The sequence below is a fragment of the Polistes fuscatus genome, unplaced genomic scaffold (assembly GCF_010416935.1).
Source record: "Polistes fuscatus isolate 324 unplaced genomic scaffold, CU_Pfus_HIC Scaffold10, whole genome shotgun sequence".
Classification (NCBI taxonomy): Eukaryota; Metazoa; Arthropoda; class Insecta; order Hymenoptera; family Vespidae; genus Polistes; species Polistes fuscatus.
In genome coordinates, this window is record NW_025112998.1 from 1,281,398 (window position 1) to 1,296,748 (window position 15,351).

Consider the following 15,351-nt stretch of genomic DNA (forward strand, 5'->3'; position numbering starts at 1 on the left):
TTTCAGAGTCACTGCATAACACATTCGCTTGGGATTTCCCACAGAGATCAGACACCGTTAAAACGCTCGTATAGACCGTAAATTCGTCTTTCTTTTCATGATTTTTCTCTCATTCTCTATATTATCTATCTCTTTCTTTCTTTTTTTCTATCCTTCCTTCCTTCCTTCCTTCTATTTATTTCCATTCACCTATCTCTATCTCTTCCCATTGTATCGCATTATTTTCTTCTGAAAAATTCTTATTAGAAATCTCTTAGATTAGTGGGGTACGTTGCAATCGGGAAAATTATTTTCTAAAAAAGTTAATACGGTGAGAGGAGAAAATCAATTTGCCCAGTTCCCTTGAAAAATAGAAAGAAAAAAAAAGAAAAAAAAGGAATATAACATTAACAATTGCGTTAACTCTGGTCGACAGTTAAGTACGTGCCGGAACGGTTTCGAACTTTATTTTAGTGTCCACATGTCTGACCAGTACGAGTCTGCAGTCACTGACATCTGGTGCTACTCTACTTTTCCGGAGTTTTCTACTGTTCCCCTTCCCCATTCCTCCTCACCCACCCCCCTATTTTCCCGATCGATATTACGTGAAAACTAATCTACGGTTTCAGAATTTAAATGCATTTTGTTCTCACTCTCTCTCTCCCTCTCGCTTTTTCTCTCACGCGCAATTTCGATTCATATTTTTCCATGTAAATTGTCAATCAATTTCGATAATGTACGATAAGTAATTGAAAATAATTTTTTCACATATTAACGTTATAAAACTGATTTGATTAATTATTTGCAAACAAACAAAAAAGAAAAACACGATAGAAAAATAAAAATAAATAGCTTTAACGTAGGTATTTCCATAAATATTAATTTATTATAGAAATGTATATATATATATATGGTGTTCACGCATTTTTCTCAGTTGAAAAGTTATGAAGTGAACGTCAAAATGGAAATTTTCTCTCTCAACGCTAGAAACGAGTATATAAATTATCGATAAAATTCAAAAAATACGCGGTAGCTCAGAGAGTAAAATGATTTATTCTCGTTAAATTGATAGATAAAAATGTAAAATAATGGATACGGCTGGTAAACTGGCAATGTATTCCATCCTGTTACGTGCATCAGCTTCGAGTAAAAAAAAGATACAAGAGACAAGGCGTGGGGTTTATTATATATATATATATATATTTTTTTTTTTTTATCACGAATGGCAAGAGGAAAATTTTATTAACAATTTATTGACATATAGCAGGTAACGCGAACAATTCAGTAAATATATTTTCATTTTGTATTAATTCAACCGAGAAACAAAAAGAGATATACTTATTGTACAAATGCGTTTAATCATTTCGACGCGTAATTAAAAAACGAAAAAAAAAAAAGAAAAATAAGAATAAAACTAAGCAAGTTATTTCAATAGAAACTTAAACAGTATTTTAGAAGGGTTGGTTGGTTGGTTGGTTGGTTATCGATCAAACGAATCCAACCCGAGAAAATAAAGTAATGTTAATAACGGAGACAAAGTCGTAGGTGTGTGTTGAAAAAGCTTTCTGTGTTGAAGATGGAAAGGTTGCTAACAGAAAGAAAGAAAGCTAAAGAGAGAGAGAGATAGAGTATCGATATCTCGTTGGTATTTAGCATCGAGTCTGGGAAAACGCAGGCAAGCCCAACCCCTTGCTGACTTTGCAGGGTTGTTCATAACGAATGTGCTTTGCGGCACGAAGCGTAGCAAAGGTGGTTGCTACCAGCGCGTGTGACGGTAACGACCACGAGTCATTAGCAATGCTAATGCACCTTTCGACCGATGAGGCACCCCTGTAATGCCCTGCCCTACCTTTCTCCATCCAAACCCGTCCTCCTGTCTCCTCTACAAACCCCTTTCAAGCTTGAAATCTCTCAGTCTCTCAGTCTCTCTTTCTCTCTCTTTCTCTCTCATTCTCACGAGCAGCCAAAGCATAGTGCATTTCTCAGCTCGGCTACTTTTAATCACCCATTCTATTCCAACACCATCCCTAACGGCAAAATACCTGTCTCTTCTACTTTCATAAATTTCATTCCAAAGACTATTTTGCTTTTCCTAATTCGATCAAATCTTCTCTCTCACGATATAAGTTAGAAAGTTTTATGAAGTATTATTAATTGTATTGTAGATAAATTAATTGGATTTTTATCAAATATTATTATATAGAAATGATTTCGTTTTTATCGAATATAAATTTGATAATGAAAGATATTTTTCAGTAATATATGTGTATGTATCGTGTAATCGTATGGTAAATGTCCGTAACGATCAATATAATTTATATGTCGTAATAATATACATCAATCTGATACTTTGTTAATTGATTATTTAATATTTTTTAATTCAAATATTAAATTTATATATAAAATTTAATTCCATACAAATCCTGTATATTATAATAATATAATAATTGTAATATATTTATGAAAGATCACGTATCTCAAATTTAAATTTATTCCATTTAATTTACCAATACATATTTTGACATTTTCTTTATTTAGAGATTACAAATATTCAAAGAGCTAAGAGAAAAAAGAACACGACGAGAGAGAGAGAGAGAGAAAGAGAGAGAGATAAAGAGAAAACCAAAATTACAAGAAGGTTTAGACAAGGTTGGGCGGAAGCTATGACATTGTTAACGGCATTGCTGCCTAATTAACCGCAAACGTTTTCAGTGGGTTTCGCCTAGTCTATTGTTTACATGCGGGTATGACGTCTCTCTATGATAGTACTTCTCGTCCAAGTCAGCTAAAATATTTCCATGTAGATTCTCTCTCTCTCCCTCTCTTTATCTTTCTAGTATCTCAGTGAACCCTCTACGTACACGTTATCCGCTAAATTTGCCAGCACGCAACAAAAGTGATATAACTCCGACATTAAGTTTGCAACCACGTTGTGCGTTGCCCCGGAAAACAATAGTAATTCTTTAACTATGATATATATACATATACATATACATATACATAGAAACAAAAACAAGTTTAGCATCGTTTAATATTTATGAAACATTTTTTAACGCAACTTAAAGAATCTTACCACGAGTAAGATTTGATTTTTATTTGATTCGTTTAAACCTTTCTATTGATTCCAATTGATTGAAATTATCAATGTTACAATATTCGTATATTCTCAAACTAATATAAATTATAGAAGTATACCAAATGCGTATATTTCTTTGTTACAGATTACGACAGGACAAAGGTGGTGGTGCATGGTGTCCTAAAAACATGGTAACGAAGGAAGGCAAAGAGTATCTCGAAGTTAATCTTCATAGTCCTCGCATTCTTACTTCGGTGAGGACGCAAGGTAGATTCGGAAACGGTCACGGTGTCGAGTACACGGAGGAATACTTCGTCGAGTATTGGCGTCCTGGGTTCAACAAGTGGGTGCGATGGAGAAATCGACGTGGCACTGAGGTTCGTTCGTTTCTATACGTGTATATATAATACACTAACACTTTTCGATCACTTCCTTTAATCATTTTTCTCTATCGATTTTATTTCATTAAGAATAAAACTACAACCTCTGTGTCCGAACTATGATATGAACCTTTCATCATCTCCGGATATTAAAGTGAAACAAAAAACGTAACATAAAAAAACCAAACCAAACCGACCAAGTTCTTTCGCTGTCCCCTTTTGTTCTTAACGATTCTCGTTTTCGTTCTTTTCATTCCTAAAAAAGGGATTGATACCGAATGACCGCTTTTTAAAAGAAAAAGAACGAGATAGACAGGTAGATAGAAAACAAGAAAAAAGGAAAGAGAAAGAGAGAGACTTGTCTTAAATAGCCGAAATGAATTACAGTTAACTTGTATAATTGCTCTTGCCAACGAAATCCGATTACGTTTGCCTCCGTTTCACAAGAAACCAAAAGGTAACGCGACGAGTGTAATTCTACTCTTTTGAGTGTAGAAAATCCACTCGTTTCTCCTTCGAAAACGGAAGGTTGAAAGAGAGAGAAAGAGACGGAGAGAGAGAGAGAAAGCAGAATAGAGAAGAGAAGAGAAGAACGATAACCCCGAGGCAGAACGCCATTTGTATTTCCTCTCTCTCTCCCTCTCTCTTTCAGCTTTGTCTCTATCTCTCAAGTTAGATGCAACGGGTCGACGGAAATCTATGGTTTACAAATGAGAAGCACTGTCCACTGTTAAGTGGCCATTACGGGATGTGATGTGTTAATTAGCGTCTCTTCAATATGATAATGCTAGATAGGATATTCATTAGGGGTTGGGGAATACATTGCATTGCTGTAGCAATACTGTCATCGACGTTCAACTAAATCATCATAGTCTTTTCTCGACGGTTGTACATCTATTTGCGTTAGACAATAATACTATATTCGCAAACGCATAAATTTGATTGTTGTCCGAACGTTTCGTCTATGTAACATTAACGACAACGATCGTTGTTTACTAAAATTCAAAGCAATTAGATGAAAGCTTAATAAACAACGATATCTATCTATATATCTATTTATCTATATGGGATTTAGTTTGAGATAGTAAAATTGCTTAAATCTATGATATAATAGTATAGAATAATTTCACGTTATCTTTCGTACTCGAAATCCATCGGGGAAAACACGCAACGTAAAAATAATTTATCGATAATACATTTGGTGTGTATTTTACTAAAAACACGTACAGATACATTAATATACACCCTCGTGGAATTACAAGATCGGTGAGTACGCGTTAAACTTTCCCTTTAAACTGGGAAACGGTGGAAGATGAAGAAACGGTAGCAATGGGGGGGGGGGCAGTGGCGTCAGCGTGTACGAGACATTAGGAAATAGAAAAATGTAAGAAAATAAAGTTCATTTGCATAGACAACGCGACGGCAATGCTTGGAACGTGTGCACGATATACCCTACTACTACTAGCTAGCTAGCTAGCTAGCTAGCTAGGTACCAACCTAGTCGGAAACACGGCTCGGCTAATGAATTCATGGAAGTTCGTAGGACCAGATAGATCCTCCAAACCCCTACTTCCAACTCCCCTTGCACCACTCGTTCCCCTCTCCTTCTTTCCCAAATGTATCCTAGTATATACGAATGAATGTCGGGTAATATGGTAGCACCCGGGGCATCGTGAATTTTCGAATAAACCGAATCGGTTGTTATTAGCGAAACACGCGCAAACGGAAAAGGTCGGAATTGTAGTTAACTAATTTGACGAATCGATTGGGAATATTTATTATTTCTACGTCACAAAATTTAACTATGAAAAATAATTCATCTGTTATATATATAAATATATCGATTCGAGAGAGAAAGGAAGAAAGAAAAAGAAAGAAAAACGGGAAAAGGGATGAGAGAGAGAATACAAGAACCTTTTGTTCGTAGCCAATCGCCGGGCCAACATTTTGTAAATGGAACTTTAATGGAAACACAATGAAGGCAGAAGGGATGCGCGTGTGCATTTATTCCCGTTGAAAAAAATTCTATAGGGATATGGATATAATCAATCGTAACAACGGGGAATGGAGGGGGGTCCATTTTTCATATATCCTCCTATCATTAGAAAATCTATACACAAAATTCACATTTTGTATTTATATTATATTATTATATTATTATATTATCATCCACACACACTATCATATATTTATTACCATTATCGTGCTTCGTTTGCCTCGAAATTCAATTAAGCTTCCCTCGAGAGTGGAATACTAATACGTTGAACATTCTCACGAAATTCCGTTACCGTTTCTTGCATTGTAATCTAAAGATAAAAACTTCATTTAGATACAGAATTTATTGTGTAACTTATTCAAACTCGGCAATTAATCGTTTTAATCGTATTCCAGTCAAACGAAATTCCTAATAATTTCGTTATATTAAAAAGAAAAAAAAACAACTCGCCATTCGATAAAATAATAATATAAAATTTAAATAAAATTTCTTACTTTCTTTTTTTTCTTTTTCCCTTTTTTATTTTTTCTTAACATAGATACGAGAAAAGTACGTTTGATGACGTAACGGAATACTCAAAAGGAACGATTTTATGGAAACGAAGCTTTACTGGTAAAAATAGATCGCGATATGTTTCCATCAATCGCGAATCGTTGTCATCGAAAATCTTCTGATATTTCCTACGTACGACTGATGATTTCCTTGCATACGTATCATCCTATCTATGTATATTATATCGAACCTAACCGAACGTATACGTGTATACAGACGTAGATATACAGAATACGTCTTTCAACGTAAGCGTGTACTATTCCTACACGAAGAAAGATAGAAAGATAGAAACCTTTTAAAGTAGACATAGAGAGAAAGCAACGACGAACGCACAGCACAGCACGGAACAGAACAGGCTTGGCTTGGTATCTCGTTTATTCCTGGAACGAGAAACCCCCGTGTGCCAGGCCCCTCTCCTTCCCACCCCCACCTATACGCCCCCCAGACTTTCTTCACATTTTCACGCAGATCTGCTCAAAGCGAAAGACCGACGAAGATATCCGGGAGTCGGTGAGAGGGGAGGAGGGGCCTCTGAGAACGACGATGGCAGATGGAAGGTGGTAGATGGTTGAGTAAAGTGAACAGAGGGGTAGTAGTAGTAGTAGTAGTGGTAGTAGTGGTAGTAGTAGTAGGGTGGGAACACGAACGTTTACCCTGCAGCCTCAATCTGGGCGGCATGTGATCTTTGTGCACGCGCTCTTTCCTTTTACTCTACTTGTGCTTTGAATACTGGGTTGGGAGAATAAACGAGCGAGAGAAGAGTTAGGAATGACGAGGAGGAGAAGAAGGAGGATGAAGTGGGGGAACGGTGGGTTTGGACTGTAGGGGGTTTTCGCTTGTGGGATATATCGTTCTAGTTGGTAGTAGTAGTAGTAGACGTGTGTACTTACACACATATACATACATACATACACACACCCATCTTTCCTATTCCACATTCGCATTTCTTTACGTCCGAGTATAGGAAGACTACGTTATCACCTTTTCGTCGTCGTCGTACGTGACCCGAACCTTCCGCAAGCATTTTTCTCAATGCTAAACTCACATCACCAGTCCAACGTTTTCAACAGTTGGAAAAGAAACGTCAAGGCGACCGACTCTTTGCTTTTCTTTTCTTTTCTTTTCTCTTTCTGTGTATGTGTGTGTGTATTTTTTTTGGAGGGAGGGGGGAGGGGGTTGAAAAAGGACATCTTCTTCTTTTCTTTTTCTTTTTCTTTCTCTTCTTCTTCTTTTCTATTTCCATCATTCCCTCACCTAACGTTTCCCTCTCATTCCTTCATCACGACCCCTTTGTTTTTTTTTTACATTACTTTAGAACCATTCCTTTCGAAAGTTGCCTCAACAGAGTTTCCGTTCCAAACGTCTGGCCCGCGTCTGGAATTTCTCAACAACAATGCTCATATACGTGTCGAGTTTGAAAATTAATAAATACGAAGTTCGGAGTGTTGTTGTTAAAATAGTTCGGCAATACCCCGTTGCCTTCTGTTTTCTAATTAAATTCGTTAAGTTTGTTTGTTTGTTTGCTTCTTTTCGTTGTTTTTTTGTTTTTCCTCTAGATTCTTTCGTTTCTGGGGTTGTTCATTCCCCTTAATGCGAAATATTACTCGGGTTATTCTCACGTAATATCTATGAATTATTTTTCAAGTGATATGAATTTAAACGAACGATCATTTTTCAATCTGAATTGTATAAGTAGATATACGGGAACAGTAAACAACATGAAAATCAACTCGGTGATTCTATGAATATTAAATGATTATAACTCAATCTTGCTGATGCAAATGATAAAATAACAATTCACTGTTTCAGAGAGAATATCACGTTTGGTTTGTTTATTACATGCAGATGAACGTATTTTATTTGGTTTTACGTTAACACGAGTTACAATAAAGTCAACAGTTTTCTTTTCGAATTAGTTATATCATTATTAATTTATGATACATTATGATTAATATGTATGATGTAAAAATTAACACGCGAATATTAAAAATATCATTTGATCTTCGTATTAATGGTTAAAATGCAAGTTGGCGGTAACATTCGTTATCCCACAAATTATTATGATCGAATGAAAAATACGTTCCGCAATCGTGCTTCATTTTCATTTATATATCACGATTGTAATTGATACGGAATCGATTTCAAATTACATTTGATATCGGAGTTGTTCAATTACCTCTGCTATAAATAATTGATACGCGCTAGATCATATAATACGTATGGAGATTTCCATAGTATCAATATTGCTATCAAATATGCTGTTATACATCGAAGTCGGTAAATCTATCAAAGGTTTACAAATTTTACCTTTAATCCATATTCCCCGTTGAATTAATTTTAAACGAGAACCTTATGCTCTACTTTCAACACCTTCAACGTATAAATATTTTCAACATTTGTTAGTTTTTTGTTTCCGTCTTGAATGGAAAAAGGCTGTATCCACCAGAACCTCGAGGTCCTGTTCCCAAGTCCCACCCAAATTTCTCCCCAATCAAGTATTTGCTACGTTTCACGTTTACCAAAAATAATATACAATATATATATATATATCGAAATTAATGATGATTAATTAAACTATCGAATTCCAAATCACGTTGATTAAATTCGTTCAACGTTTGTAACTCGATGCGTTTGAAAATTTTAACTTGTTTCTTTTTTCGTGTTTTCATTTTATGATTTGAAAAAAAAAAAAAAAGCAGAGAAATAATTCTATTTGAATAATTGTATATCCACATTTGTGGAAGGTAGGGAAGAGCATATGAGAGATAGAAGTAGTAGGAAAATTAGGACGGACGGTTTCGTGTAAAATTGAAGTATTCGTTAAAGTTCCGGTAATTGGCGGAGGACGATAGAATGAAATAGTAAAAAGAGAGAGAGAGAGAGAGAGGAAATGAGAAAGAGAGAAAGAGGCGTGTGGAGTAGTTGGCGCGAAGGAAAGCTCGTTAATTTTCACGCTTTCGGATTTATCATTTCCACGCCAACAAAGTCATAACGCAAGGTAGAAGCTTCGTGTTGCTGCTTATGGAAAACAAGACATGCTTTTCCTCCTCCTCCCTTCACTCCCCCAGTGATAACATTCCCAAAGGCTCGAGACACGTTAAATCCCATAGGTAAAAGTTCCCATTGTATTAAAATTTCACATAACGTAAACTATAGAGAGAGAGAGAGAGAGAAAGAGAGAGAGAGAGAAGAGTATTCGAGCATCTATCAAATGTACCTGTTGTGCGTATCTGTTTTAACTGCTTAAAGACTTAACGTTAAATAAAACTATTATAAATCTTGCATATTCATATAAATATAATATATTCATATTTTCCGATGAATAACAATAATAATAATATTAATGTATGTATAATAATAACGATTTATCATATAATATGATTTAATAACTCTCGTGGTAAATATTGATAAATAAGTAGTGAAAAAATCAGAAATATGGTCAGACATTGCAATAAAACCAATAATAATTACAGTAAAACGTTTCAAAAAGTGACACCGAATGAAGTAGCAAGTGTAAAAATATCGATACGATCATAGTCGTATCGATGAAAATAGGAAACATTAAGTTACGAAGTAGAACGATTAAAAGTTCAAGAAGAGATCGGAGTTAGTATAACCAAAAATATACGAAAAAAAAAACAAAAATTAAAATAATACAACAAGTACGAAATAATCGTAAGAAAGTAAAACCGATTAGAGATCTTTTCGTTTGCCCAGATTTATAATAAATATCTGAAAAATATAATTCATAATTAATAATTACGTCCAATAGAATTAATTTAATTTTCAAAAGAAAAGAAACACGTATCTAATATATCGTAATGAATAAATTAGTACCGATAGCTAAACAACAAACCGCATACACACCAAAACCGAACGAATATCATTCATTAATCAACGTTCAATGACTAGGAAGATAACTGCAATAGCTAGCATATGCTGACGCTTTCGATACGCTTGTTTTGGGTTTACGATCGGCACAAGTAGAAACGTCGGAATTCTATCGGATTTTCGTGTCGATAAACAGCATTTAGAGAGAGCGAGAGAGAGAGAGAGAGAAAGATAGCTAAACAGGTAGAGAAAGAGATACGGGTGTTATTTCACGGGCCATAGGTAACGAGCGTGCTTCTCATTGAATATCGATACGGCACTTTAACCCACGTCGTTATTCCGAGGATCGTTAACATCGCGAATACCGTGACGCCACGCAAGGAATAACGTGGTGATAGTGGTAGTATTGGTGGTGATGGTGGTGATGGTGGTGATGGTGGTGGTGGTGGTGGTGGTGGTGCTTAATCGACGAGTCCTCGTTCCCTGTTTGACTTGGCGACAGTTCGTCTAAGTCCACAGGTATCACCGGTAATTTCCATCGAAATTTCAATCTCGTTTATCTACAAAGTAACTTCCGCGAGTGGCACCGTTGAAACGGAGGAGGATGGAGGGAGGGGTAAGATAGAGGGGCGGTTCGAAAGAGGGAAAGGAAAGGGAAGTAAAAGGAAGGAAGGAAGGAAGGAACGAACGAAGGGTGAAAGGGTAGAACGGTGAGGAGAGAAACGACTGTCTCTCCTATCCTCTCCCCACCTTTCCCCTACCTTAAAACCATTCCCTCAACCCTCACACACCTACCTCCCCTCCCCAACCCCTACTCAACTCCATCACGCTTGGCCTTAACGGAAGCACAGGACGTATCGAATTTTAATCAATCACCTGATAGGGACAGCCAATTCCAGAGCCAATTAACATATTCATTTCCCGGTCTGGCAGCCTTTTTCCGACGATTTCAGCGAAATTCAAATTGCAATATGGCGATAGTTGCTGCTGCCAGGAGGAGGAAACCCGTGAAAAGATGTTCCGGTTATTACGAGATAGCACTGCTTACAGAGACCATACTCAAAATGGTCATTACGTCTGACGGTCATTATCGCGAACGTTTACTGCTATTATGTGAAAAAATTAAAAATTAAAACAAAAATAGAAAAGAAGAAGAAGAATAAGAGAGAGAGAGAGAGAAAGAGAGAGAGATAGAAACAAACAAGATTATACCACGGTTTAATTATTCCACGTTGGTTGCGCACAAAGTGGATATTAAAACGATTTTTTTTCACGATCGGCAAACGATTACCGTGAGTGTTGTTTCATCTAATTACGTTTAGATCTGAAAATAAAATACATACGTTAATAAACAATAGGTATTATTGAAGTTATACTTCTTTTGGCGCGTTGGGGAAAATGTAATGGGGAGTGATTTTGTTCCGAGCGTCTGGAAAAGCGACACCATGAAGTTTGTCAGTATTTACGACGCGCGGCAAAGCGATTTCAAGTATACGGCATGAAGTTGTCTTCTCTTCTTCTTCCCCCCTTTTTTTCTCAAGCGGGTCACCCATCCAAGTACTAATCGTACTCAGCGCTGCTTTACTTAAATGATCGAAGCGAGAACTAATGCTGTAACCGCGCCATGGCTGTTGACGCGTCAAGTAATTCGTAATGACGTAATAAAGTAAATAGTGTGGACTAAGTAATTCGATATATCTCTCTTATATTTAGTGTGGACTGATATCTATATTTTCATATTTTCTTTTTCTTTTTTTTATTCTTTCTTATATATATATAATATATTATTATTTTTTGTAAGTTATTTTTTTTCTTTGAATTTTTTTTTGAAGTTATTTTTGAGGTTATTGAGGTTATGTTCGTTTTGGTACGGCAAAGAAGTATAACTTCTTACGTGCGTACATAAGTACACACACCAGTTTTTTTTTAAATGTTTGTTTGTTTGTTTTATTTTTTAAATGATCGAACGAATTTTTATTTATATATCTTTCAATTTTGATTCGAAATAAATGTACTCGATTGAGAGAATTGTTTACGAATGAACTCCTTATTGTGTTGCTTTCAAGAAAGTTTATAAAACCGATCTGAAACACATCTTTCCATTCCGTAACTTTATTTTCTCTCTCTCTCTCTCTCCTTTTTTTCTTTTTTTTTCTTTCTTTTCATTATATATTTGATATACTTTGATATGAAATCAAGGAGAATAAAAAAAAGCTGATAGTTGGTGGAAGTAGAAAACGAATGAAGAAATAAGTACCATTTGATTCGAAAAGGAATTTAGAGAGAGAAGGAACGGGGACTACGTTCCGTAGTTCATCCTGTCTTTTTTCCTACTACTACTACTACTTCTTTTTCTTCTTTTCTTTTTCTTCTTCTTATTCTTCTTCTTCAAAAATCGCTCGTTAGAACGAGCTTCGAGTAACGTGCCGCGAAAGAGGAATTAACTTTGAAGACCTTTTTTTTCCTTTTTTTTCCTTTTCTTTTTCAAGTTGAAACGTCCGATGAGAGGAGAAAAGATAAAAGAAAAAGTAATAATAACAATAATAATAATAATAATAATAATAAAAAGAAATAGAAATAAATAGACTACAGTATCATCGTTTATTTTTTAACATCTATCTAAACGTAAAAAACAAAACAAAAAAAAACAAAAAGAAACAATCGTAGAAACATCGAGGGTGGAACAAAAATTCGTTTCTCGTTGATTATTATCGGAGTATCTTGAGAAAAGAAATATTATGGGATAACGTTTCGATTTGTAACACGTTTAGAAAAATCATTGATATATTTGTTAAAAAACGAAGATAAAACTTGCTTCGCCAACACGTGTTTTCCTACAACTTGGATAATATCCGCTTGGGGAAGAAAGTAAAGCCGTTCGTGACCGAGTTAGTTTATCCTTTATCGATTTTCATTTATCGATATTATGTGTATGGGATAATAATGATAAAGAATGTTACGATTTTTCTCCAACTATTCTATATATATATGTTCCTATATTAAATCTCTTATACGTATATGGTATCACATTAACATGTTTCAATAAAAAGTAAATAAGTAAATAAGAAAGTAAGAAAAAAATTATTAAAGGTAATATAGGTGTAAAAGTTAAATCTTAATTAATAATTAATATATATAATATTAATAATATTAAAGGTAATATTAAAGTATTATATATTAATAGTATTAAAGGTAATATTAAAGGTATAAAGTTAAATAATTTTGATAGTATTGGTAATAGTCTAAGTAATAAAACAAAAGAAAACAATATTTAAAAAAACATATAACGATTAATCTCTAATATCATATTTGTATTCTCATATATAATTCCCATTAATTCTTAAGGTGTATCGCGTTAACTTGTTCAAATATTTCAAAGTATAAGGACGGAAATTAACGAAAGGAATAAAAACAAAATGAAAAAGTAAGTTGGAAAGGAAAGTAAAGGAAAGTAAGGGAAAGGAGCTTTCTCAGCATGGAGTACTAAAGGTGTTAAAATTAAATAATTCTGACCACTTTCGATAGTATTTGTAATAGTCTAAGTAATAAAAAAAAACTGGTGTGTGTACTTATATACGCACGTAAGAAGTTATACTTCTTTGTCGTACCAAACGAAATAACCTCAATAACCTCAAAAATAACTTCAAAAAAAACTTCAAAGAAAAGAAATAACTTAAAAAAAAATAATTATTATTATTATATATAAGAAAGAATAAAAAAAAGAAAAAGAAAATATCAAAATATAGACATCAGTCCACACTAAATATAAGAGAGATATATCGAATTATTTCACGCATCAACAGCCATGGCGCGGTTACAGCATTAGTTTTTGCTCGATCATTTAAGAAAAGCAGCGCTGAGTACGATTAGTATTTGGATGGGTGACCCGCTTGAGAAAAAAGGGGGGAAGAAGAAGAGAAAAGACAACTTCATGCCGTATACTTGAAATCGCTATGCCGCGCCTCGTAAATACCGACAAACTTCATGGTGTCGTTTTTCAGACGCTCGGAACAAAATCACTCCCCATTACATTTCCCCCAACGCGCCAAAAGAAGTATAACTTCAAAAGAAAACAATATTTAAAAAAACATATAACGATTAATCTCTAATATCATATTTGTATTCTCATATATAATTCCCATTAATTCTTAAGGTGTATCGCGTTAACTTGTTCAAATATTTCAAAAGTATAAGGACGGAAATTAACGAAAGGAATAAAAACAAAATGAAAAAGTAAGTTGGAAAGGAAAGTAAAGGAAAGTAAGGGAAAGGAGCTTTCTCAGCATGGAGTACTAAAGGTGTTAAAATTAAATGGTTCTTCATTAGCGAAACGCGCGAACGTGATTTCGACCACAAACAGATTAGAGGCGAGTGGCTTTCCGCTACTTCGTTCCTCCGACCAAGTAATTGCCTACACAGTGCCCGGTATGGACGCTGCTGTACCGGAAATGGGACGGTTCGTGGCACCGCGTAAGCTCGTTCCTGCTACTCTGCTGTTTCTAAAAGTATTAAAGAGGGAAAGAGACAGAGAGAGAGAGAGAGAGAGAAACCATATGAGAATAAAATCAGAGAGAGAGAGAGAGATGGAAAACAGAAAAAAAATAACCCCCTTAAACTTGCATTAAAAACTCTTCTCACTTATTTCCCTACCCCTTCCGGGCTACCTTCCGGGCAAAATTACCAATCGTTTAATCGATACTATCTAACATAAATCCTCGAGAAAGAACCCTATATCTTAACGACGAAAAACTCCCGTTTACGATCTTAGTTTTATCGTACGGGAAAACTACTTGCCATAATACGCTACTTTCTTGTAATTTCTTTCTTCTTTTTTTCTTTTTCTTTTTTTTTTTTTTTCTATCTTTCACTCTAAGGAACAAACTTTATCGTTCCAATTTAATTCGAAGATTATACCCTACAATATAGAAATTTTCTCCTCGTTTGCACAATTATAATTGTTCTCCGTATACTCAATTATAAATGTAATTGTTAATAATGTTTCGTATGTTTTTCTTTTTTTTCTTTTCTATCTACCGTGTTTGTTTTAATTGGTCGAATTTAATATTACAATTTTTATTTTTCCCCCATACTAATTATAATAATAATGATAATATTGTAGATTTGCAATATTAGAAAAAAGTTTGTAGTACACACACACACACACACACACACACACAGAGGCACAGAAACGTCGTGAAGATCTTAAGCGAGTTTGCGAAAGCTTGATGGTAAAAAAGTATGAAAGAGAAGAGTATAAACTTTTTCTCCTAAGATGTCAAACCCTCGAACGAAAATACGTTCGATCGTGCCTCCTAACCTTCTTGGGATCTCTCGCGAGAACTATTTTTCAGTCATTCTAAGTTAAAGTATAGTACGGATATAAGAAAGGTTTCTTTATAGACGGAACCAACTTGAGTTATCCTTGTGTTAAACTATTATTTTTTCTTTCACCCTCTTCTATCTGTTAAATCCACAAATTCGTTTCTACTTTTATATCTTTTTTTCTTTCTTTTTCTGTTCATTCAATTCATTCTTAT

The 15,351-nt window shown here is 34.7% G+C and overlaps 1 protein-coding gene across 1 annotated transcript in view; it reads left to right on the plus strand.

The window, feature by feature from the left end:
- Positions 1 to 15,351, plus strand: part of LOC122526141 (discoidin domain-containing receptor 2) — a 147,765-nt gene that overhangs the window by 93,060 nt on the left and 39,354 nt on the right. Inside the window, exon 6 of the mRNA XM_043649350.1 lies at positions 3,201 to 3,432. Coding sequence (XP_043505285.1) covers positions 3,201 to 3,432 — 232 coding nt within the window. The remainder of the gene's footprint in view (positions 1 to 3,200; positions 3,433 to 15,351) is intronic.